Source organism: Phodopus roborovskii, unplaced genomic scaffold, assembly GCF_943737965.1.
Source record: "Phodopus roborovskii unplaced genomic scaffold, PHOROB, whole genome shotgun sequence".
NCBI lineage: Eukaryota > Metazoa > Chordata > Mammalia > Rodentia > Cricetidae > Phodopus > Phodopus roborovskii.
The window spans coordinates 34,828-60,475 of record NW_026125536.1 but is presented as its reverse complement, the minus strand read 5'-3'; the positions used below and the strand labels follow the sequence as shown (position 1 = coordinate 60,475).

Below are 25,648 nucleotides of genomic sequence, written 5' to 3'. Positions count from 1 at the left end.
AACAGACGCGGTCCTGAAAGTCTCCAGGTTGGTGGGCAGCGCCTCCGGAAGACGGAGCAGCTCGTGGAATCATTGGCATCGCCAGTCTCCGCGTTCACGCCTCACCGAGGAAGGGAGGCCAGTTTGACCCTTTTCAAGGAGAAATCCGTATGAGGCCCTGGCCCCAGTCCCCATACTGCTGGGTGTGGGTGCAGGAGGAACCCAGCTGAAGGGAGTCCTGGGAGGGGTAGGGTGGCCCAATGGACAGGACAACGGTGGCAAGTGAAGGATTGGGGCAACTAGGGGGACCCCCACGGGGAACCCGTGAAAACAGGGTTGCAGGAAAAGATGCAGCGCTCCCAATCTGTCACACGAAATGACGCTCACACAGTGCCCGGCCCTAATAATCAAGGGGGACCAAGCCCCTAAGTCTTGGGCACAGAAGCTAGCAAATGGGGAGGAGGGGAGTGTGAGGAACAGGATGCGGACCCACGCGCTTCCGCCACACACCTCCCAGCTGGCACAGCAGAGTTTTCAGTGACACGACACTTGATGTTTTCATTTGACAGTAGAGTAGGTGAGACTTGATACCTAGAGGAAGAGACAAAATAATGATGAGAATAAGAAAAAAAATCACAAAACTTAGGTACCTGTTTGTTACCCGGAATAGCCTGTTAAAGCTATAAATTCGATCCAGGTGTAGAAAAAGCGTACCGTGGCAGCAGATTTATGGGAGCACTCGTGAGGAACGAACAGTGCCCCCTGCTGGCCATGGGCTTATTCAGCAGAGACTCTTGTCTGAGAAGCTAGCTCAGCAGACCAGCTTGGCTGAGTTCAGAGCTCCTGGCCACAGTGCAACCCCGGGCATCTCAGCAGGCCGCGGGAAGCATTTCATCCAGTTAGCATTGGTGTGGTACAGACTGGACTTTTTCAGAACCAAAGATGGTCTGGCGTTTCCAGGAAAGCTGTGTGAACCACCTCCAGATCATTCGTACAGGAGAGGAAGGAATCACCTTGGAGGTCCCTGTGACTGGCGAAAAGAATGGCTTGCTCCTGCTTGGTAAACGTAGCATGTCATGTTTCCTCCTGATTATAATGTCCTGCACTTTACATGCTACAGGTTGCTATCAATAGAGTGGATTTGATTAAAAGTTATAAGACCTTACCTGGGCATGGTGGCACGCCCCTGTAACACGGAGGCTGAGGCAGGAAAATCCCAGAAGTCTGAGGCCAGCCTGGCCTACAAAGTGAGTTCCAGGCCAGCGTGTCTGGAAAAAATAAAAACTAATTAGAATTTAGGCCCTTAAGTAATTGCAGAAACCACAGTATGATGGAGTAGAATGAGCCTCTCCTCCAGAGAGCTTGCAAGAGTGTAAGTGACCTGTCTTGACATAGACTGCTCCCTGCCCAGCCTCACTGGGTGCTGCAGTGCAGTCCTGTAGTTTGGGTATCAGTCTCCATCCCCATAGAAACTGCAGAAACTCGCCAAACGCTGCCCTCTAGGTTGCGGGTGTGGTTTCTTCCTGCCAGTGCACTCAAGCCAAGCCTCAGGTAAGAGGGCAAGCTGATGTCACTGGCCAGCAGCACTCAGTGAGAATGGGGCTGTGATAGACCTGGCGTTCTCTCCCAGCCTCCAGGCCGCCTTTCCATCCCACTTCACATCACCCGAGTCACTGAGGTCAGCCACACAGGGGTCCCTGCACGCTTCCGCCCCAGGACAACCCTGCTCCTATACTCTGAGATGCTGTCTGGCTGCAAACAGTCCTAGCCCCTAGCCCTGCAGCCCTCTGATGGCCTGCACTCAGCCCCCCCTGCTTCAGAGCCCTGCATTGGTTTCTTATTTTCTCGTTGGACCTTGCCTGATCCAGCCTCTTAGCTGGTACACACAAAGAGATGAATTTCATGGGTCTCTAAGTTAAAGGTGATTTTTATGTTTATGAGTGCATGTACACCTTTATGCCAGAAGAGGGCATCAGATCCCATTACAGGTGGTTTCTGGGAATTGAAGTCAGGACCTCTGGAAGAGCAGCCAATGCACTTCTGAGCCAACTCTCCAGCCCTAAAGGTGATTCTTTGTAAAGGTATAAGAGATATTAACTGACATTTAAAAGAAATATGCTATGAAGAGAACTTGACAGTGGATGTTTAGAAATGTTCATCACTATGTGATTTTTGTTGTCCAAGATAATGTGCTAAAGAATGATTTTTCAAAATACTGAACATATTGAATTACATTGTTTTCAATAAAATAATCTTTACTGAGAGAAATTAGGACTTTTTACTGTTAGTAATAAATAAAAAGTATTTTCTAAATATTGTTTACTTTTTAAAGTAGCCCTCATTTTTTGCTTTGCGAATGCTTTAGAATATCCATACTGTGCTGGTCCAGTTCTTATTACATGTCTGTGATTTAAAAATACAGCCAGTACCCTACAGAAGAAGATATGAGACTTGGAACACACAATCCAGAAAGTCTAGAACTCCCTCCTGTAGGCTGCCTGTAAGCATATGTGTACGTGTGTCTACTCTTAAGTTTACACTCTTAAATGTTTCCTGTGTGTGTGTGTGTGTGTGTGTGTGTGTGTGTGACACATGGACATGTCCACAGAGGCCAGAGAGGATGGCAAAGTCCCCTGGAACTGAACTTGCCTGCAGCTGTGAGCCACTCAGTGTGAACACGGGGGACCAAATCGGAGTCTTTGGAAGAGCAGAAACTGAGCTGTGTCTCTCTAGTCTCACACTCTTGTATACGATCCCCCCCCCCCCATGGACAGGTAGCCAATGGCTGCCACAGTTGCACACCGTAAAGATGGCACCTATGGTGACCTATTTCCCTAGTTCCAAGCTGACATTCCAGAACACTATTATCCAGAGCTGGGTGGAGAACATGAGTGTGTGGTGATATTTTATTTATGTCTAACAGATAAGGCTTGCCTGAAGATCAGAGTGCTAAGTCAGCCACACTAGTTAGCCGTAGAGGCCAGGCAGTGGTGGCACACACCTTTAACCCCAGCAGTCACTCTAGTTAGCTGTAGATGGAGGACACGCCTGTGACCCCAGCACTAAGGAGGTTGAGACAGAGAGGGATAGGGCTGGGAGGTGTCAGGAGCTCAGGGCAGTCTGAGCATTCAGTCAGGATTCGTGGAGACAGGGTTGCCCATGTGGTCTGAGATAGTGGACCGCTGCTTTGCTTCTCTGCTTCTCTGGTTTTCCAGTGCCCCCTTTCCCCCTCCCGCCCCCTGCAACACACACACACACACACACACACACGCACGCACGCACGCACGCACGCACGCACGCCTATGATGAAAACAGAGGCCATGAATTTGAAAGCGGTTTTTGGGAGGATTGGAGGGAAGAAGGGGGAGGGGGAAATGGCGTGATTATATAATTTTTTAAAAAGCAACTTCAATTATACACATTTTCTTTGACACACATACACACCTGAAAACAGCATGGAGCATGTCAGGGGCCAGGGAAGCATAGCATATGGCAACTGGTAATTCAGGTGTCAACCCAGCAGGCTCTGAAGGAGGTAATCTTGTCTAGCGAGGACTACAGGGCCTTGTCATAGCAAGTTCAAACTACACTAAAAGCTTTTTGTAACTAGTTTAAAACTTTACAGCTGGGCATAAGGTCAGAGTCGCAGAGGCCCTGGCCAGGCTGCCGCAGAGCACCCTAGGAAGGGTGTGCCGGCTCAGGGCTTGCCAAGTCTGTTAACAATGAACCTGTGTCTCAGGGTTTGTCACTGGGCACTATGCACCTGCACCCCCGGCCACCCCAGTCTGGTCGCTGGTCTCCAAGTCTTGCTTCTATGGCCTTGGAGCCTTGTGTTGCCATGGCAATGGCTCAGCTCCCTATCGCTTACCCTAGGAATGTGCTTTTGACCAATGAGATGTAACTCTTGTAATTTTTTTTTTTTTTTTAATCACTTCAGGGCTGCTTGTAAGGAGAGGAGCTTTTAGAAAAGAAGGAGGAGTTAGGATAGGAGAATTAGAACAGAGGCAGAGGAACAATAGAGACAGATTTGGAGAAGCTCGGGTGAGAGAGATCGTCCACCCTCAGAATAAGGGTGGCTTGCTGTTGAATCCCTTCTTAAACCCTGAGAGAGTCTTGGGGGCTGGACCCTAAAGGGTCTCATTAGTAGGGTGTGTCACACAGGAAAGCTTGTCTCTCTACTCAACATCACATTGTCAATACAGACCCTGAACATCTGGCAAAGCCCCAGATCCCAACAACCCAGCTGTATCTCCACAACAGAAATGTGGTCACTGTCGGTTTTACCCTTTGCTTGGCTAGAGCAGGAGCTTATGAATACAGCCGCTGGGTACTTTGCTTTCTTCTCTTTCCCTAGCACCTAGAAAAAAGGAACGGGACCCACGCAGGTGCTTAATAAGATCCATCAAACGAGACAACATTTGCTTTCTCGCCCCCCCCCCACGACCAAGATGTGGGCATGTGACTCAGGTCAGTGCAGCTAAAGCAGCCATCACAGGATGTGACCTCAGGGTAAGGACTTCACTCCGAGAGAAAGCCAATTTCAGCCATTGTCCCTGAGTATCTGACGGGTGCATGGGCTAGTTTCATGTAACGACGCAGCCTGTGTCATTTGGGGAAAGGGACTCAATTGAAAAACGTCTCCCAGTAAGACTGGCCTGAGTGTATTTTCTTGACTGATGATTGATGGGGAGGGCCCAAGTTCACCCTGGACTGGTGGCTCTAGATAACTTAAGAAAGCAGGCTGAGCAAGCCGTATTTCTGCTACAGGTCCTACCTCCAGTCCCTGTCCCAACTTCCCTGGGTGATGGACTACAACCTGCAAGATGAGATAAACCCTCTCCTCCCCAGGTGTTTTATCAGCACAATGGAAACCCTAAGGCAGCAGGTGACCAGTGCCCTCCAGTGCCCTTTGCTAGCACTGTGAGCTACCATGACTAAACCTAGAATGTTTTCACTGCATTAGATCACATTGTTGGGTGTGTAGCTTCTAAGCTTGATCTCTAATATTATCAGAAATTTCTGGCTGGGTGTGGTCCCTTGCACAAGCAATCCCAGCACTTTGAAGACTGAAGGGAAGCTGGGCAATGGTGGTGCACACCTTTAATCCCAGTGCTCAGGAGGCAGAGGCAGGCACTATGAGTTCGAGACTAGCCTTGTGTCTTAGGATTTCTATTGCTATGAAAACACACCATGACCACGGCAACTCTTACAAAGGAAACATTTAATTGGGGTGGTTCACTTACAGTTTCAGAGATTCAGTCTACTATCATCATGAGGAGCAGGCAGGTGTGGAGTTGGAGAGGAAGCTGAGAGTCCTACATCTTGCAGGCAACAGGAAGTTGACTGATACACTGGGCAGTATCCTGTGTATAAGAGTGACACACTTCCTCCAACAAAAGCCATACCTCCTAATAGTCCCACTCCCTATGAGATTATTGGGGTCAATTACATTCAAACTGCCACATTCCATTCCCTAGCCCCATAAGTTTATCATAATGCAAAATTCATCCAGCCCAACTTCAGAAGTCTCCATAGTCTATAACAGTCTCAACAATGTTTAAAAGTCCAAAGTTCAAAGTCTCCTGAGATTCAGTCCTGTAATCCTCTGTAAAAATCAAAGTCAAAAAGCAGATCACATACTTCCAACATATATACATCATCATTCCAAAGCATAGGGAAGGGAGTGTAGTAAGGAAATGCTGGACCAAAGCAAGATGGAAAACCAGCTGGGCAGACTCCAAACTCTGCGACTCCAGGTCTGATGTCAAAGCTCTTCAGACCCCAACTCCTGTCAGCAGCACACTTCTTTCTCTCGGGCTGGTTCTGCTCCCTGTTATCCGCCTTCCTCAGCAGGTGTCCCACGACTCTGGCATTTCTTAACCTCTTAGAGTTTGGAATCTACCTGCACAGGCCCAGGGGACCCAGGGTGGGCCTTCTTCCTCCCCCAACATTGTTCAGCGGTTTTCCAAGGCCATCTGGGTTTCAGCCTTCATGGAATGGCCTCTCTATTAGTCCTCCATTCAGGGACACACCTGCACATGCCTGGCCACAGCAGCTTCATGCCATAACTCCACTCCTTCTATCCTTAACTCTAAAGCTAGACCACATGGTCAAAGAAGCCAAGTTCTGCTCTTGCTGGAGCGGGAACAGGGCCCCTGTTCAATCACCTCTTCACAAACTTTCTGTCTTTCACTGCCTAAGCTTGGCTGCCCTGAAACTTGCTCTGTAGAGCAGGCTGGCCTCAAGCTCAGAGCTCTGCCAGTCTCTGCCTCCTGAGTGCTGAGATTAACGGCGTGTGCACCACCACCCGGGGAAATGAAAGAAGAGTGGGCACTTAAATTATTATTATTATTTAATTTACTTATTTTTATTACATACACAATATTCTGTCTGTATATTTGCCTGCAAGCCACCATGTGGTTGCTGGGGACTGAACTCAGGACCTCTGGAAGAGCAGTCAGTGAGTGCTCTTAACCTCTGAGCCATCTCTCCAGCCCCTTATTATTATTTTTTTTATTCACGGCTTCCCCTTGAAAACCAGAAGTTCCGGTAATACTGGGAGCACATTCTTGATGACATTAAAACGAGCCAAATTTCATGAACTATGATAAGTGAATGTACTTGAAAGCAAGGACAAGAAGGGACTGATGCCCTGGAGTGTCCATGTCATCTCTGTGGGAAAGGCAAAGGCCTGGCTGGAATATTCTTGGCTCTTTCACATGACCAAAGAGGATAGGATGCAACACCAGGTGTGTCCCACATTGTGCTTGAGCTAGCGGTAAGCACCGCCTCGTGCTTTGCTTGCTTTCATAGTAAAAATGAGAAGGGACACCCAAATGTCAGAGTGGTTATTTATCCCTTTCTATAGGTTTCAGGGAAGACGGTGGTGAGGTTCCATGTCAAGAACTCTTGAGTGCTCCACAGCTCACTCTTGGTTGACGTCGTCGAGAGGAGGGAGACTCGCATTCATTTCCCGGAAGGAAAGTGTGATCTTGAGTGTGCAGGAAAGCTGGGAGGAGTCCCTTTAGTTAATGCGCGTCCCTCACACAGTGTGCCTCATAGCTTAGAACAACGGTTCTCCACCCTCCTAATGCTGCAACCCTTTAATACCCCAGCAAGGAAGCTGTTTTAATTGCTACTTTGTAGCAATTAAACACAATGTAAACATTTGTGTTTCCCAATAGTCTTAGACGACCCCTGTGAAAGGGTCATTCAACACCCCCCCGAAGGGAGTCCTGACACACAGGTTGAGTCCTGTACACAGAACCAGCCGCCAGGAGTTAGAGTCAGACAGTTGCAAATGAGTATGGATTAAGAATTTGGTCTGGGTTCTAATAGAAGCGAATAACCTTTTTAGTTTTTATTTTTTAAATGTTATGTTATTTGGGACAGAGTCTCACGCCGGAACTATGTTGCTCAGGATTGCTTTCAACTCTAAGGGATCCTCCTGCCTCAATCTCTGAAGTCGCAACAAAAGCGACTTGAACCTTGACACGTAAAGCGTAAGGGCCTAGAGCTGCTCTAAAATACACTGCAGCATGTGAAAGAGGGAACCCGAAGGCTGCTGGGCTGGGGGTGACAGAGGGTGACAGGAAGTGGCCGGTGCTAGCACAGGTTAAGATGTAAGATGCTAACGAGGTACGGTCTAGTCTGGCAGCTTAAGTGGGCTGTACTGTCTCTTCTGTTAGAAAATGGAGGCAACCATTCTCACACACCGGTGACTGCTGAAGTGGCACAGCAACCGGGAGCAGAAACGGAACACTGCCAGCTGGAGCAAAGGCAGGGAGAAACGCGACGGGGAATAGAGTCAGAGCGAGGAAGGACACGGCAATTTCTCCAGCAGGTTTGGCTCTGCGTCCCCGCAGGCCCTCTTTGCTCGGGCGCAGATCTACCACGCTCAGGGGCCAGAGCAACTCAGCAAAAGATGGAGCCCGTCCGGCTTTCAAAGCCCCCAGCTGTTTGCAGGAAGAAGGGGGAAAAAAAAAAATCGTTGGCTCTCGGTTTCTAAACTACATTTCCCAGCAGGCATCCCTTCCAGGCAGATTCTAGGTCTGGGTCCCCGGGATAGGATGAAACAAAGGTTAAGTGATGACGTGAGAAAGAGGAAATGACTTGATTATAATGTTTGAGCGTCTCAGCACGCAGAGCCCCAGTGGCCTAATGGATAAGGCATTGGCCTCCTAAGCCAGGGATTGTGGGTTCGAGTCCCATCTGGGGTGGAGCTTTCTTTTCTTGATCTTTTCCAAAGTAGATCACCGAGCTTGATCTACTATTCATTTTGTTGTTGTCGTACGTGTTTATTTTTGAGACGGGTTCTGGCCGTCTTGGAACAAACTTAAAGCTGGCGTGAGCCTTTGCGGGTCGAGGCTGCGGTCTGCCCGCCACACCGGGAAGCGAGTCCCTGCTTCCCCTTCCCCTGCGCTGCGGGAATCACATTCTGGCATCCCGGGCAGAAATGGGCAGATCCTTTGCGCATGGCCCGTGCCCGCAGCGGTGCGCCCCGCGTCGCGGTGGCCAGGGGAGCCGCACTGCAGCTGGGGATTCAGAGCTGCGCTGCCCCGCGGTGCCCTCTCGGGGCCGTCGGTAGGCGGCGCTGTGCAGCGCACGGGGCGGGGCCGGACCAACGAGCCCCGCGCCCGGGAGGGAGGACGCAGCGATGGCGGCGTTGGGGAGCCCGGCGCGCACTCTCAGAGGCCTCCTGCGGGAGCTGCGCTACCTGAGCGCGGCCACCGGGCGACCGTACCGCGACACGGCGGCCTACCGGTACCTGGTGAAGGCTTTCCAGGCGCACCGGGTACGGAAGCCGCGTGCAAACGGCTCCGGGGCGGGAGGGACGGGGCGGGGCCGGGCGGCGCGGTGCTCGCGGGCTCTCGCACCTGCCTTCCAGCCGCGACTCTCACCCCGAACCCCCGCCAGCCCCGGCCTAGCCTGCGCCCCCAAGGCCGCTGCCGCCCACTGTCCACGGGGACTCCATGCCTGCCACCCCCCCGGTGTGCAATGGGATAAGGGCGGGCTCTGTACGGAGCTGACCCCGCGTCGGTACAGTTAGAGCACAAGGAGGGCACAGGCACCCGCCCCCACGCTTCCCGCACTCAAGTTTTTGTAGGAAGCAATGTTTTTGTGCGGCAGCAGTGTGTGGGCGAGGGAGGACACAGGATTTCTCTATTAGGCTGAACGACCTGGAACTTGCCATGTAGACCAGATTGACCTTGAACTCAGATATCAGCTGAGCTCAAGGATTAAAGGCATAGGCCAGACAAAAGCAGTTTTTAAGATACTGAGGTGGGGAATATTGGACAGTTCAAGTGTAGGTACTGCTTTTTAATTGTGTAATATATTGTTTACCATTGAGAAAAGCAATGACTTGTATTCTATAAAATGATCGCACTGCCAGCCACATCATTAGCTTGGTGTATAACAGGATACATTTTTTAATAAGATTTATTTATTATGTATAGTGTTTCTGTCGTCATGTGTCCCTGCAGGCCAGAAGAGGGCCTCGGGTCTCATTATAGAGGGTTCTGAGCCACCATGTGGGTGCTGGGAATTGAGCTCAGGACTTCTAGAACAGCCAGTGCCTTAACCTCTGAGCCATATCCAGCCACAGGTTTCATGGTTTACTGATGTAACAAACACACAGAATGCTATCCTTAGGAGGTACCACTGTGAAATCCACACTCCATACCCTCAGTATCAGACGGCAATGGGGTAGTGACTAATTCTCTACGTTTTGGACAAGGTCAAATTCAAGAGGAGCTACCTAAGCAACAATAAGCAGAACTAGGAGTTGGGAGAAGGAAAGCTGATGTCTTTGAGCAATCATATTAACCGCTGAATTTGTGCGATGCAAAGCCTTAGACCTAAAATTCACTTGGCTTTTAAAAGGCACAATGTTAGGGACTGTACTACAAAATTGGGCCAAATATCAAGAATAAGGTGCACCCAGCGGTGGTGGCAAATGCCTTTCACCCCAGCACTCAGATTTCTGAGTTTGAGGCCAGCCTGGTCTGGAGTTTAATTCCAGGACAGCCAGAGCTCCTTAGTGAACCGGAAGGAGTTTCTCTTGCTCCCAGCGGAAGGAACTTGGCTCACCATTGGACTGTTGAACATCAAAGCCCATGCTAGCCTCTGGGCTCTCACCATCCCTACTCGTAATACTGGTACATTTAAAAGCCCCTACACTAGCACCGTGGCCCCGCTAACCACCCCCAGCCCTGCCCCGCCCCCAACCCACAGGTCTGTCCCAGCTCACTCTGTCCCTTGCCCTTGGCTATCGTGGTCCTTAAAATTCACTATTTCCGGATCTTTCACGGCCCTGGCCACGTTCAGTCCACTGCATCTCTTCCTCTCTGCTCTGGACTCTTCCGGATGCCTCTGGATATTCTGTCTCTTATGAAAAGCCACTGTTGATGGTGCACACCTGCAGAGGTAAGCCTGTCAGGCCAAGGCCAGGCCTGGTTTACAGAGTGAGTTCCAAGACAGCCAGGTGTAGTGACATACCTACCCTGCCCGCACCTGTTGCACTGACCACGCCCATTGGGGCCATGGAGAAACCCTGTCTTGGGGGAAAAAAAAAAAAACAAAAACAAAAGAACAACAAAAAAACCCAAGCCAAAAACCACATATTGGAGTGGCCATTTTAGCAGATTCTTTAATGGATCCCTATACAAAAGGTATATGCTATGTTCAGGTCACAGAAACACAAAGCAGCTTTAATTTGTTTAAAAGGAGGCGATGCATGGATGCATGTATTCTTTTTTTTTTTTTTTTAAACCTCTACATAGGTTAAAAACACGGACTGACTGTTAATTACCCTTTTTAGGTCACCAGTGAGGAGTTGTGCAGGGCCCAGCATGAGCTTCACTTCCAAGCTGCTACCTATCTCTGCCTCTTGCGGAGTGTCCGACAGCACGTAGCCCTTCACCAGGAATTTCATGGCAAGGGCGAGCGTTCAGTGGAGGAGTCTGCTGGTTTGGTGGGCCTCCAGCTGCCCCGTCAGCCTGGAGGGAAGGGCTGGGAGCCGTGATGGAGAGTCCTCGGATGGCCCTTCATTCAAGAGTTTAACCATTTCTACTCATATGTATTTATCATTAAATCTTTTTTAAAGTGTAGGGTTTTTTTTTTTTTTTCTTTTTTTGTTGCTGCTGTTTTGCTGGTTCTTACGCTGGATTCATGGATGTTCTCGTGTGTGTCAGTGTTCTTTTACATGCAAGCTCACGTGGAGGCCGCAAGCTGACAAAGGGGTGCCTTCCTCAAGTTCCTCTCCACCAGTGAGAGACGCTGTCTCTCACTGAACTTAGGGCTCACAATTTTGGGCTTAGTGGCTGAGCAGCAAATCCCCAGGATCATCTGTCTCTGCTCTGCAGCGCGGTGGTAGAAGCATGCACTGACGGGACTATTTATGAGGGTGCTAGGGATCTGGGCAAACTAACCAGCGAGCCCTGGTGTGCCTGGTCTAATCGTATAACCTAGGGTCTTCTTTCTCTTTGTTCTTTTTAAATAATAAATGGAGAGATGACTTAGTGGCGTCAAGGGGCCTAGCAGTCTGCTTAGTACAGACATTGGTACTCGAGTGCACACACTCACATGTCTACACACCAGTAGAAATAAACTTATGTTTGCTCTTACGTTTTAAAGACATTTATTATGTATAGTGTTCTGCCTGCATGAATGCCTGCACTCCAGCAGAGGGCACCAGATCTCATTACAGGTGGTTGTGAGCCACCATGTGGTTGCTGGGAACTAAACTCAGGTCCTCTGGAAGAGCAGCCAGTGCTCTTAACCTCTGAGCCATCTCTCCAGCCCACTTTTGTTTACTTTTAAGATAGGGTCTCATTTCGTATATAGGCCTGGAATTTGCTTTATAGGCCAGGCTGACCTTGAACTCAGATATCTGCCTGTCTCTGCCTCCAGAGTTCTGGAATTAAAGTACCAGCATGCCAAGCTCTGAACGTAAATATTTTAAATTATAAAAATAGTAAGTAATGTAAGCCTAGTGTGTTAAGGAATTCTAACGTCATAAATGTGGTACCCATATTTGTCCTTTGTCTCTTCTCACATTTCTGTGATCTGTGGTAAGCATTACTAAGTTTACTATGCCTCTTTCTATATATTTCCAATGCCTACACAAACACAGAACTAAACATATGGGTGTGTATCTTCCTAAAGTTTTTATTTTCTTATTGTATATGTATGAGTGTGGGTGTTTGCGTGCCACCGTGCAGGTAGAGAGGTCAGAGGTCAATTTCAGGGAGTCCTCTCCTTCCACAGTGGGATCCAGGGACTTGAACTCAGGTTCTTAGTCCTGTGTTCCAAGTGATTTTACCTCCTAGATTGTGCCGTGTTTCTGTCTGTAAAAAAAAAAGGTACACACAACTGTGATGTGTCCAGAAATAGATGAATAAGGACAAGGAGAGTTAAAGAGATACAAGAAGGTGTAGGATGGATTGGGTAATGTGAAACAAGTAAGCTAAAAACAGTGGGAGCTAGTAGATCCTTATGCCGGATATGCGATGGCGCCTAAGGCTGACAGCCACAGCCGAACCCCAGCGCAGAGGGTGTCCCGGAAGAGGGGACAGAAGGAGCATGTTCACATCTGCCCCCTACTATCAGCTTGCTCTTCCTTTCCAACTGCGTTTGAAGGAATGCTTCCCCTGCATTTAGCTAACCCAGTATAAAACTCGGCCTTTGTGTGGCGTGGCCTCCTTGCTTTCCATATTTAATCTGCCACAACTGCTTCTGCATTTTCTAATTGCTTCCTACTCCTCCAGCTTCACCTTGTCTGTCCCAACGCAAGCCCTGGTAATCTTCTACACCAGGCCTTGGTGGCCTTTGCCTTTAATCCCAGCACTTGGGAGGCAGAGGCAGCCGGATCTCACTCAGTTTGAGGCCAGTGTGGTCTACAAATCGAGTTCCAGGACAGCCAGGACCCAGGATTGTTACAGAGAAACCCTGGCTTAAAACAAAGCAAAACAAAAATTATTTACCAACAATTCTTTACTCCAATACTGAAGATATACAATATAGAATTTTCAGAGATCCATATACCAGGAGAATAAAGAGAACAGTAAACAGCCAGTAACAGGAACATACAAATTTAATGTTACTGGGTACAAGTTCTTATGTGTTACCAGTTTTTAGATGCCACATGAAGTTGTCTCGAGAACAATCCCCCCTCCCCCCTGCCAAAAAATATTTTTTTACTTGGGCTCTAGAGATGCCTCAGAGGTTAAGAGCACCGGATGTTCTTCAGATGTCCGAGTTCAATTCCCAGCAATCACATGGTGGCTCACAACCATCTGTAATGAGATCTGGTGCCCTCTTCTGGCCTACAGACATACATGCAGGCAGAACACTGTCCACATCATTGAAAACCTTCAAAAAAAAAAAAAGGGACCTCTCCCAAAAAGAAAAGAAATATTTTACTTTAGTCAAAAGTGTAGAATACATACCACTAAAATTATGATTTTTTTCATGCTAACCCTCTGTGTTGTTCAATTTCAGTGAATTTTAGTGTGAGTGCTGCAGAAACGAACCCTACCAATCATCATTTGGTTGAACTTTTAAACTATCCTAAGTGATCCTTTTACTTCAAACGTCCTTAATTCTATAAAGAAATTTATTTTTGGTAAACCACCGACTCTCCCTGGCCTTTGTGCTGTGCCTTCCCTTTATTGGGAGGGGTGCTTCCCCAACGCCAAGAAAGTAGACAAAGTGTTAGACCACAGACCATGTCTCACCATCTTCGTATTCCTTAAAGCACTTTCTACACACAGAGCGCTACTGAGTTGAGTTGGTGTCATTGACTGCATGCTCCTCTACTTTACTCTGTAGAGTTATAGTCAGAACAGCACAACCACTGAAAAAGCGTTTTCCTTTCTTTCTGTCTTTTTTTTTTTTTTTTTGAGACAGGATTTCTCTGTGGCTTTGGAACCTGTCCTGGCGCTCGCTCTGTAGACCGGGCTGACCTTGAATTCACAGAGATCCGCCTGCCTCCGCCTCCCGAGTGCTGGGACTAGAGGCATGCATCACCACCATCAGCTTTAATTGTATTCATGTTTGTGTATGTGAGTGTGGGCACCTGTGGGGTCATTGGCCACTTCTGAGTTGATTCTTTCCTCCCTCTGTGGGTTCGGGGAATTGAACTCAGACTGGTAGGCTTGCAGGGCAAGCACTTTTACCCACTAACCCACTTTACCCACCTCAACACAGGCTTCTGTCAATCAGGCTGGCCTTTAACTCGGTGAGATAATAGAGCACTTTGGATTTTTGTTCATCATGCCCCAGTCTCCCAGGTAGCTTGGATTACAGGAGGGTATCACACAGATTTTTTTTTTTTTTTTTTTTTTTTTTTTTGAGGCAAGTTCACATATAGCCTGGGTTGGCTCACTATGAAGCCAAGGCTGGCTTTGAGCCTCTGATCTTCATGCTTCCTCTTCTCAAGTGTTGCAGACATTTTCACCAGGATTGGCTGTTTGCTGCTTTTTTGTTGTTGTTGTTGTTGTTGTTCATGGATTCTCAACTATTTTCATTGAGCCCCTGGGACAATGAAGAAAAATGTATACTTCAAAACCCCCAAAATTGTGGGACTTTGGTGGCACATGTCTTTAATCCCAGTACTCAGGAGGCAGAGGCAGGTGTATCTCTGTGAGTTCAAGGCCAGCTTGGTCTACAAAGTGAGTTTCAGGACAGCCAGGGCTTTTACACAGAGAAACCCTGTCTTGAAAAACCAAAATCAGCAACAACAAAACCAAAAACCCAAAGCTTAAGTAACTAAAATCAAGGAATGAGGACAAACTGAACACTGACTTAGGGAGTAGTGGGATGAAAAATTATGTAATACTGCAACAAAATAAAATTCTTGCCAGACGAACAGAAAATGGAATTTACTAGCAGGCTAAAAAAAAGGCGAACTCTGAAGTAGGGGAGCTAAATTTCTATTAAGAATAACTCTTGCAGGTCATATAGTATAGTTTTATAACCTTACAACTCTTGGTTAAAGGGAAAAGCAACCAAGTGTAGATAGCAGGGGTACGAGAGAGCCTGGACACACTCCAGCGAAACTTGATTAAACACAGCACTGCCGAGCTGTAACCTTGGAACTTGAAAGATGGAGGCAAGATGATCATTTCAAGGTTATCTTCAGATATATAGCAAGATTAAGGCCAGCCTTGACCCTATTTTACAAAAGTCAAAAAACAGTTGGGCGTAGTATTGAACGCCTTTAATCCCAGCACCAGGGAAGCGAAGGCAGGTGGCTCTCTATGAGTTTGAGGGAAGCCGGCTGTACATAGTGTGTTCCAGGCCAGCCAGGGCTACACAGTGAAACCCTGTTTTGAACTAACCAGCCAACCAACCAAACAAGCAAAAAAAAGAGCAGTACCCCCCACCCCCCAAACCAGAGTGGTGTGGATTCAGTTTCTGGGCTGCAGTTTATACCAATCTAAACAAAACTTCAAAGAAAACAAATGATCCCCAATGGGAAGGCAGAGGTGTCAGAAGGAAGGAAAAGTAAAATAAGTGAATATATGGACACTGATTATACGATTCGGGGCAGTAAGCAGGTGAAGACACTTGCCACCAAACCTGACAACCTACCTGTGATCCCTGGGACTCACAGGGTAGCAGAGGGGCAGCTCTGAAAGGTGTCCTCTATTTCCTACACTCACACTGCAGCACACAAACCAAAACACCCGGTAACAAGGCGCAGGCAGGCGGATCTCTTGAGTTATAGGCTCGCTTAGTCTAAGTCAGTCCCAGAGTAGTCAGTTCCATGGTGAGGCCGCCTCAAACCGAGAAACCCACCAAAAAGGAAAAAAAAAAAAAAAAAAAAAAAAAAAAAAAGGGCCCTCAGTTACTTGGCATTTACTTGGTATTTTAATGTATTTTTTTTTTTTTTTGGGAGAGACAGGGTTTCTCTGTATAGCTCTGGCTGTCCTGGAACTCACTCAGTAGACCAGGGTGGCCTTGAACTTGTGGAGAGTTGCCTGCCTCTGCCTCCTGCTCCCCCACAGTGCTGGGATTAAAGGCGTGTGCCACCACTGCCCAGCCAATACTGTTTTTATGATAGTGCATTTCTCTAGAACATACTATTTGTACAGTTTTCTACTATCGTACATCAATTTTCTTTTTGAAAAAACGTTTTCATACACACGAGTGTTTTACCTCAGTGTTAGTATGATATGTGCAAATGTGCTCATGGTGCCCTGGGACATGAATGTAAGAGAGAGAACATCAGATCCTCCGGCATTGGAGATAGAGGGCTATGAGGGCCATGTGGGTGATGGGGGCTGAGAACTTGGGTCTTCTGCAGCCAGTGCTTTTAACCTCTAAGGCTCTTTCTTGTACAACATTTTTTCTTTTCTTTCTTTTTTCCAGACAGGGTTTCTCTGTGGCTTTGGAGGCTGTCCTGTAACTAGCTCGTGTAGACCAGGCTCCCACTCACAGGATCTGCCTGCCTGTTCCCGAGAGCTGGAACTAACGGCGTGGGCCACCACCGCCCGGCTATACAACAGATTTCAAGGGAGATCTGCAAGTGTTTGGAGTTGTTTAGAACTTAGTTTTGAATCAGACATTGTGGCCCATAAACAAGAAGAGAAATATACTTATCACAACATTGACCTTAAATTGTATCAATAAATGAAAGTCCATTCCAAAACATAGCTGAGCTTGGATGGCAAGTTCCAGGGCAGCTTGACTGGACTATCAGTGCAAGGGCTAAATCATTTGACCCACTGTCAGTACGAGCCAGCCGCACTTAGAGCTTTATTGAACCAGGGGTAAGCACGGGCCACCAGGCCCCTGAACTCCCTGTCTAGGCCTTCTCGGGTGATCCTGGGGCTGAAAAGTTAGACTGCGCTACCTGAACGGGCTTACAAATCAGAAGAGGGAATCTTGGGCCCCCAAAACATTCACTGGATGCTTTGTGTCTTGAAAACAAAAGGGTGAGGGATTTGGGGAGGGGTCAATATTAGAATTTGGGAACACTTTCATATCCCTAAATAATTCAGCCAATGAAAACTAAAGGGTGGAGAGACATTCAACTAGGGAATTAAACAAGAACCGAAAACAAAAGTTTTATGTCGAGTTGGCACATCAACTGTTCTGCCAGGGTGACACCCAGCTTCCTGCAAAACTATAACATAATGTCTCATCCCTTTCTCCCTTGTTTAACGAGGGCCATCTTCCTCACACCCCACCTCAGAAACAGCTCTGCAAATAGAATTCCTTTTGCCTATTACTCAGATATCATGACTGCAATTTCACTGCTCCAGTGTGCGTGCAGTTGTAAAGAGAAAACAAAAAGCCGTTTCCCTTCCGAGGAGAAAGCCGTCGGCGTAAGAGGACCTCCATTTTTTGTCTTTCTCCCTTCTTTTCGCCAGTGTGGGAAGGCGGTCGTGCGGCCGAGGCCTGGGTATTTCCTAGCTGGCTCACTCGGATGACTCATTGTGTGACCCCGCCAGCACTGAGGTTAGAGCGGCCCGGCATCGCGGCGGGGCCGCCGCCAGGCTCCCAGCTGTCCCAGGCGCAGGGACGCACGCGGCCCTCCCGTCCCCGGCTCGTGCGGCGCCAGCCCCGGGAGCTCGGGCCGGGGTCGCCGGCAGGGACGGCCCGGGGTGACCGGCATCCAGAGCGCACGCGCCGGCGCCCGGCGTGGGCCGAGGGGGGGGCCGGCGTTCTCGCGAGACCTGCGGCCGGGAGGGGCGGGGCCAGCGCGCGGGCACGCGCCCAGCGGCCGTTAGGGTGGGGCCTGCGGCGGGAGGGGCGGGGCGGGGCCAGGCCGGCCGGGCGCCGATTGGCCGACGCGCGACGGGAAACGACTCGGCGCGAGCGGCGTGCGCGCTCCCCTGCCGTCGCGGTGGCGGCGGTGGCGAGCGGCGTCAGAGCTCGCTGGGGGGGTTGGCGGCTCCTGGCGGGCGTCGGTGTCGGCGTCGAGAGGAGGCGAGCGTCGGCCCGGCCCGTGTGCCGCGTCTGTCTCGGGAAGCCGGCGGAGAGTGAGGACACGCGGGCTCGCCCTCGCCGACGGGGGCGCGGGGCCGCCGCCGCCTTCCACGTCCACGCCGCCGGGAGCAGCGCCGCGGCCCGGGCCCGCCCGCCGCCGCCGCCCCCCGCTCCCCGCTCGCAGGCCTCGCGGCCGCGGCGGCCACCGCGACAGCGCCGCTCCTCCCCCACCCCTCCCCTCGCCCCCCGCCCGGGCCCAGTCGGCGCCCCACCCCCGCCCGCCCGCCCGCCCGCCCGCCCGCTCCGCCGCCGCCGCCGCCATGTCGGCGCAGGCCCAGATGCGCGCGATGCTGGACCAGCTGATGGGCACCTCCCGGGACGGTAAGTGGCTGCCAGAGCCCCGGGGGTGGGGGTGGCGGGGCCGGGGGGAGGGGACGGGCCGCGGCCCGCGCCGGGGAGGCCTCGGGGCAGCGCCTGGGCGCGGGCGCGCGCGAGCGGCGGGGTGAGAGCGAGGGGCCCCCACATTGGTGACGACGAGGGCCCGGCTCCCAGCCAGTCCAATCAGCGCTTGGCGGGCGGGCTTGGGGGCGGTGACTGTGCGGATTGGCGGGAAAGGCCGCCAATGGTGCGCGGCGGGGCGGGGCCTGGAGGCAGAAAGGAGAGTTCGTGCCCCGGGCTGGTGCCCTGCCGAGCGGGGCGGGCGGTGTGCACCCTTGACCCGCGCGGGGCGCTGAGCCCCCCGCTCCCAGCCCCCAGCTAGCTCCTGTATTTACCCTCGCCCCTCGCCGCCGTCCTCTAAGAATGCTGAGAGAAGCAATCCCCTTCCCCTCCCAGGCCCTCGAAACCCCCAGTTCCAGGGACGCTTCGTCGAGCCCTACAGAATCAAACTTTTTTTTTTTTTTTTTTTTTTTTTAAATGGGAAATCTGACCCAAACCATGGTTTCTTAAAGTGGGTATGTTTGATCCCATTTTGTAAGTAGAAAAGTGTTCAGGCCAATTTTTTTTTCTTTTCCTGGGAGACCTCCGTTTTCCTGGATAACTTAATAGAGGCTTTCTTAGTAAATAATGACAAGTTTTGTATGTGCCCTAAACAGAACTGTGTTGGAAATTGGATGTCCACTGAAGTAGAATTGAAGGAAACAGAAGGGCTCTCTTGTTGATTTTTGGAGACAGTGTTTCTCTGTAGCTTTGGAGCCTGTCCTTAGAGAAATTCAGTTAGAATCCTCAGACAGAATTATCTGCGTGTTGGATTATCCTTTGTTCTGGGTAATTTCTAAAGTGATGAAATGTTGCTTTTGGGTGATAATTAGTATTGTACTTTCAATATAAGGTTCAGCACTTTCTTAAAAACCAACCCAAATCCTGACTTGTAAAAACTCGTTTAGGCAAGTTTCTTAGCGATTAAAATTTTTTTGAAAGGGCAAACATAAACATATCCTGTTGATTAGCTTGAGTGTTTTGTCGAAAAATTCGGGAGAAGATAAAACTTATTTCAAATGCTTTTAGCAGTACTTATACAGCTTTCAATGAATGGTTAAGTTTTAATAGCTAGGGTGGGTCAGACTTATTTTGTAGAGAGGAGGGAAAATTGGAAAGAAATTAAGATTGATTCACGTGTAGTAAGCACTCCCTTGAAAGTTAATGTTAACTAAGAATGTCACTGGAATAATCTAACTTCATATTTGGGTATGAATGTTTATTATTGCACCATGTCTTTACATATTAACATGTTCCTTTTCCATCGTAAGTGAGGGTATTTAGAAGGGGTTTCATACAGATCCTTAACAGGTCATCTTTGAATAACATTTTAGAAACTTTGAGGCTGACTTTATGCAGCCTTTTTCTTTTGGATTGATGCCCTTCCTGGTATCTTTTGCATAGATAGAATTCCCTTATATTACTTCAGAGGGTAGTTGATCAGGGTAACTGACCTATCAAGGTAACAATTCTCTGATAACAGCCCTTTTAGCTGTTACAATATGTATGTATGTGTATAAATTTCTCTCTGTTAGTTCCAGCAGGAAGCTGGGTTCTTAAAATTCATTGTTTTTTTTTTTTCCCTCCAGACCAATTGAATTTAAGGATGAACTCATGCTTATGAGTAAACATAGTAATTAGTTGAAATGATTCAATTTTCAGTGCTGTATTGATTCAGAAGAAGCATCAGTTCTGGCCTGGTGGGAAGCTGAGGCAGGAGGATTTCAGTGATTTCAAGGATAGCCTAGGCTGAATTAGGACAAGACCCTTCCTCAGCAGCAACAAAACAGGAGTAACTACATGTATGGAAAAGTGGAAAGAAACCCAGGTGTAGTAGTGCAGTGAGACCTTAGCTCAATAAAACATAAGAGAAAAACTTTTTTTTAGACATCCTTATTCTTTCATATATTCAGGATAATGTAACACATTGTCTTGTCACGTATAATGAATTTGTAATTCAGGGCCTTGAAATAAAATCGGAATTTTCAGTTTTTTTTTTTTTTTTTTTTTTTTGGCATACAGTAAGTTTAAAGTTATCTAAAGATGGGAAGCATAGGCCTATCCCTGAATAGTACCATGTAATTTGAACCATATAATGGAAAACCTTGTGTTACACACATGGACAGCTTATCACAAAACCGCTGTTGTGTGTTTGGCTTTAAGAGTTGGAAATGGGGACCCAGAAAGTGGGAGATGGGAAGGTAGGTGAGGATGTGTATTATAGAAGTTTTGGTTTTTGTTTGTCCCTATAGACTGTAGATAATTTTGGGTAGTGGTGCATACTGTGGCAATTGGGAAAATGTTGCTCCCCTTATCTAAAAGATCTCTTCCCTTATCTAAACGAGTTTTTAATTCCTCTTTAAATTGCTTGGAAATCTAAGACTCTTGGTTAACTGTATCTTCAGTTCTTTAATCAGCTGATCACTTAGGTGACTCAAACCTCATTAGAATCCTTAGGAATAGGAGTTAAGGTGGTAGGAAAATAGGTAACTCAGCTTACTGGGCTCCAAGAAAGGATAGTGCCTGGCTTGGGGGGTGGGATCTGGATAGTCAGAAGGGCAGCATGGTGGCATTGGGAGGTCGGGCAGGGGGTGACCACGAGGTGGGAGGAGAGAAATGACTAAGGGAGACGGGAGGGCCAAAGACAAACTTTGCCTTCTTTGCAATTTTGCCTAGGGCCCTGGTGGTGGCAACCGCCTGTGTGCCACTGAAAATCGTGCCGATGCCTGGCATACTGCATAAATGGAAGCAGGGTACCGCGTGAGTTGAAACATTGGTCACACTATATAAAGTTTGTATATGTGAATCAGTGTAACTCAAACCCATGTAACTGAGGGGGGGTCTGTCTATATTTGGAATTTTCTAATAAAACATCATAAATTAAGGAAAAGAACACTGGGCTGAGACTCAGGAGACCTGGTTTTTAATTAGAAGCTTGGGTAAGTCGGATAACCTTTTTGCTTCAAGTTAAATCTATAATTTGTTATATGGGAAGCCATATAATTTCCTATGTTAACACTAAATAATGTTGAATATAGTTTTTTTTTTAAAAAATTACTAGTATTTTAATCTCATATTTAAAGATTAATTATATTTTAAAAATCTCTGTATTAGAAAAGAGAGATAATTTGTTTTTCCTGAACATATCCCAGATGATAGAGGAAGGATCACATAGAAAATTTAAAGAAGCATTTTGAGAATTGTTTTTGTGGCAGTTAAGAGAAAGCAGTACTGTGCCCTCAGACAGACCATGGTCATTTTGACTAGAGTGGATTAATCGTAAGAATGTCCTTGGCATACAGCCTCTTTGTGAGCACATAGTTTGGTTATAAGTCTCTGGCCGTGAGTCCAGAAAGACTTAGGAAGGTACAACTAATGTGAATTAAACAAAATAGGTGTGGGCTGTAACATCATCCCCAATGCAGTGGTAGGGATCAAACTCTGGGTCTTGCATATGCTAGGGAAGCTCTGGATCACATCCTAAATAGAGAAGTGTGAAGTTAGTTACAGAAGGTTGTTCTGAACGTACCATGTTTTCAAATTGCTTTAAGTGGGAGCACAAACCATTTCTGAAAGGTTAAAATAAACCAGGAGTGATGGTGTATTTTCAGAAATGCTTTGGAAGCCAAACTATAGACCCAAAGAATAGGTCACAGAAATAAACTTGTATGGTGGCATCACCTGTAATGATGGGTTGTTTTGGTTAGAGTAGAGTTGCCCATAGCTGGGGATGTATCTCCGTGGTAGAGCACTTTCTTAGCATGTACACCAACCCATAGATTCAATCTTGAGTGCCACAGCCTTCCTTGTGCTCCTCTCTCCTGGCTCAGTATCTCCACAGGGCTCTGCTTTCCTGTGAGGGCTGTCAGTCAGCGCCCTGCACTAGTAGACCATTATTGCTGCGCATGGGGCTCTCATCATCCTAGCATATGGAAGGTGGAAGCAAGAAAATCCGGAGTGTCCCAGACTCAGCTACATAGTTAGTTTGAGGCCACCCTAGGCTTCCTGAGACACCATCTTAAAAAGCTGAATCAAAACACCAAAAACAATCTTTAGATAAGTTTTGCTACTTGGGGTAGTAATTTTACTGAGCTGTATGGTAATACTTCATTAGTTAATACAGGATGCTAATCTTAACTGCTAATTATATAATGTGTGATAACATAAAACTGATAGGATAATTATCTAGGTACTACACCTTAGAAAATGCAGTTCAGAAATTAATTTATCTGTTCTAACACAAGTTTAATAATAATACACCTACATCTGTGTAGAACATAACAGCTTTTCTGCAAAATTATTGTATCAGAGATTTGTAGTGTTTTTTTTCTCATGGATTATCTGTAAAAACATTATTGTAATCTGTGTTTCTCTTGTCATCAACACATATAGTCTCTTAATTTTTTCCTCATCTTAATGATCTTATCTTGGTCAGTTGTAAGCCATCCTTTTATCATACTTGGTTCATTTCGCTTTAAGTAAAAGAGGAATAGCTTTTTATGCATAAGTACACATTTTGAAAAAACGCAAAAATAAACTATTTCTTAGTCTAGAGCATGTGCATTCTTTAAATAAGAAAATTTTAGCAAACCTAAGGCCAGTTTCCTTATGTCTGTAACTATTTGATTTTGTCAGTGTTCAGGAATCTCCAAAACATTCTAAGCTCTGTTAGCACTTAGAAAGAAAGTGAATCAGTTAAAGGGCCTCCTCCTCCATTTTGCATTTTGAACTTTAAATATTTCTATCTACAGAGCAGCCCAGAAAACAATAAAAATCTCACCTCATAGAACCCTGTTGTCTTGGAATCTCTGCAATTGTTTAGCACTCCTCAAGTAAGCCTATGTTTCTGAGACAGTATATAGGTTAAAAAAAATGTTTTGTGTATGTGCAGACCCTAAGTGGCAGGTGTGTTTCTTGGTAAAGAAGGATGTCAGCTAAGGATTAAGAATGCAAGTACGTGTTATGGTCATGCTCAGGTTCAGTAACGTGCTTCTTACTGGGAACTTGAAGTTGTTGATGGTTCAGACAATTAGGGGGACTTAACATGTATGTAGAAGGTTTAACCTAAATGGAGGTCAGTAAGTGTGGCAGGACTCGGTAAATGAGGTAGATGAGCCAGCTGGACGGAGTGACACATAGCTGTCCTCCATCCCATCGCTTGAGAGGCTGAAGGGAGAGTACCTAGAATTCCATCCATGCTGTGCTGCGGAGTGAGAGCCTGTCACAAACACCCCCCTCCAGAAGAAAGGGTGAAATTGTTATCCTGAAGGAGTACATCTGTAGCCCTTTACCACTTGGGAGGCTGAAGCAGGAAGATGGTGAGTTTGAGGTGAGCCTAGTGAAGCGTGTCTGTGCTGCTGCTTTTGAGGAAACAAACAGTTCTACACACCCCAATCAGTCTACAAAGAAATTGTAGACTATGAAGATGAATGAAGTTGCAACATCTTGTTGGAGAAAAAAAATGAGGGGGAGAAAGAAACAGGGTAAGTTTCTGACAGGAATCTTATGGCTTTAGCAAGGTCCCATCCCCCACAAATCTGTTCTTTGGGTGAGGATGGGCATGTGTCTCTGCATGCAATTGTGTGTGCAGGTGTGTGCGTGTAGAGGTTAGAGAACAGCTTCTGATGTCACACTGACCTGAGATCTGCCTCTGTGTGTGTGTGTCTCCAGCCATTTATTTACAAGTGTGTACCACTGTGGATAACTTGTTTTTACATGGTTTCTAGGGATCAAACTCCAGGCCTTTTAAGATAAGCAATGAAGTTGTTGCTGTAGCTGTTTGTCTTACACTGGTCTTGGAACTCCTATACATACTCAGGCAGTCCTCTAACCTTAGCTCCCCAAACAGCTGGGACTACAGGCAGGTGCCACTGTTCTTCTCCTGTTCTTGAGCTTTGTGGTTTTTCAAGACAGGGTTTCTCTGTGGCTTTGGAACCTGTCCTGGCACTTGGCTCTTGTAGACCAGGCTGGCCTCGAACTCAGAGATCCACCTGCCTCTGCCTCTGCCTGTGCCTCCTGAGTGCTGGGACTAAAGGTGTGTGCCACCACTGCCCGGCTCTGCTCTTGTTCTTTTGGGTTTAAATGATCATTTACTAGCAACTAGCAGCTGCTTGGGTAGAAATGGGAAGGCAAGGCTAAAATAGATTCATTTTGTAGGATTATTGAGGATATAGAGGAAAGTATATTTTTAAAAATTAAAGTTTACATCATCCTTTTGATATAGCTGAATAACTTAACAAGTCAGTCAAAAGCATCACAAAGTAACATACAGTTGATTAAATGTCAAATTTTGTTTCTTAACATTGGTCAGAAAAGAATTTAATTTCTTTTCTTATAGAAAACACTCTATTGACCCATATGTTCTAATTTAGTTGTGAACCATGTACAACTGATGTTTGACCTATTTGACTCATCGTGAAAAGAATTTAACCAGCTGCTCTTGCTGAATCTTTTGTCCTGTCTCAAGAATATGGTAAATTGCTTGTTTTTATTTTCTTGAGACCTCGGATTTCTGTAGGCCTCAATTTCATATTTTAAACTATCCAAAGCTTTGCTTTTCAGTAGGGAGGGTGGATATTTATGGAGGGTGCACACTGTACCACGTTTTGTGTTGTATTTTATCCTGTTCTCTATGTATTATGCCGTTTACAGTTAGTGCTTGAAGATGTTTTAATAAAGGTTTAGTTCTATGGCTTCCTGCTTTTTATTAACTCATTTATTTTTAGAAGTAGGAGTTCTTATAACCTAGGATGACCTTTTGCTATGTCATGAGGATGCTGGAATTATAGACATGGACTATCGCATCCAGTTTTATGTGGTGCTAGGTATCAAACTGAGGGCTTCATGCATTCTCGGCAAGCATTTTACAAATAAATACTCATTTGACCAGAAATAGTAACTCATATCTGTAACCCTGCCCAGTGGGGGCTGAACAGGAGAATTTCGTTGTTTGAGGCCAGCCTGGGCTACAGAATGAGAGTGTCTCAGGTTCCAAACCCCCAATCAAACTCTTTGTTGGCTACTGTTCTCACAGTGTGTTTCCCTGTTGGACTCCTGCCCTCTCTGTAGAGACAACCCCCACACCCAGGCTTCTCTGGGTAGCCCTGGTTCTCCTGTCCTGGAATGCCTTCTGGGATTGAAGATGAATACCACCACGCCCAGCTCAAATTCTTGTTCTTGAGGTGGAGGCCAGCAGTTATGCTTAATAAGTTTTATTTTTTTTTTTTTTTTATACTAAATCTGTATGGCCTTG

At 47.2% G+C, this 25,648-nt stretch overlaps 2 protein-coding genes and 1 non-coding gene across 3 annotated transcripts in view; all 3 read left to right on the top strand.

Annotated features, from left to right (window-relative positions):
* The first annotated feature begins 8,125 nt into the window (after positions 1-8,125).
* Trnar-ccu (transfer RNA arginine (anticodon CCU)) lies at positions 8,126-8,198 on the top strand. The gene has a single exon. It is a non-coding gene; the product is annotated as a tRNA-Arg (tRNA).
* A 431-nt stretch (positions 8,199-8,629) lies between these two features.
* On the top strand, positions 8,630-11,090 carry LOC127216137 (protein FMC1 homolog). The gene is made up of 2 exons (XM_051176683.1): positions 8,630-8,773; positions 10,802-11,090. The coding sequence occupies exons 1-2, from the start codon at positions 8,636-8,638 to the stop codon at positions 11,003-11,005; spliced, it is 342 nt and encodes a 113-aa protein (XP_051032640.1). The 5' UTR covers positions 8,630-8,635; the 3' UTR covers positions 11,006-11,090.
* A 1,396-nt stretch (positions 11,091-12,486) lies between these two features.
* LOC127216139 (uncharacterized) overlaps positions 12,487-25,648 on the top strand; it is a 41,209-nt gene continuing 28,047 nt past the window's right edge. The window contains exons 1-3 of the mRNA XM_051176684.1: positions 12,487-12,613; positions 17,361-18,300; positions 21,073-21,156. Coding sequence (XP_051032641.1) covers positions 12,487-12,613; positions 17,361-18,300; positions 21,073-21,156 — 1,151 coding nt within the window. The remainder of the gene's footprint in view (positions 12,614-17,360; positions 18,301-21,072; positions 21,157-25,648) is intronic.

What these genes read in the sequence shown, in the direction of transcription:
- LOC127216137 (XM_051176683.1), top strand. Translation starts at nt 8,636, where the DNA reads ATGGCGGCGTTGGGGAGCCCGGCGCGCACTCTCAGAGGCCTCCTGCGG. An exon ending in AGGCTTTCCAGGCGCACCGG is followed by an intron (nt 8,774 to 10,801) that starts GTACGGAAGCCG and finishes TACCCTTTTTAG; the next exon opens with GTCACCAGTGAGGAGTTGTG.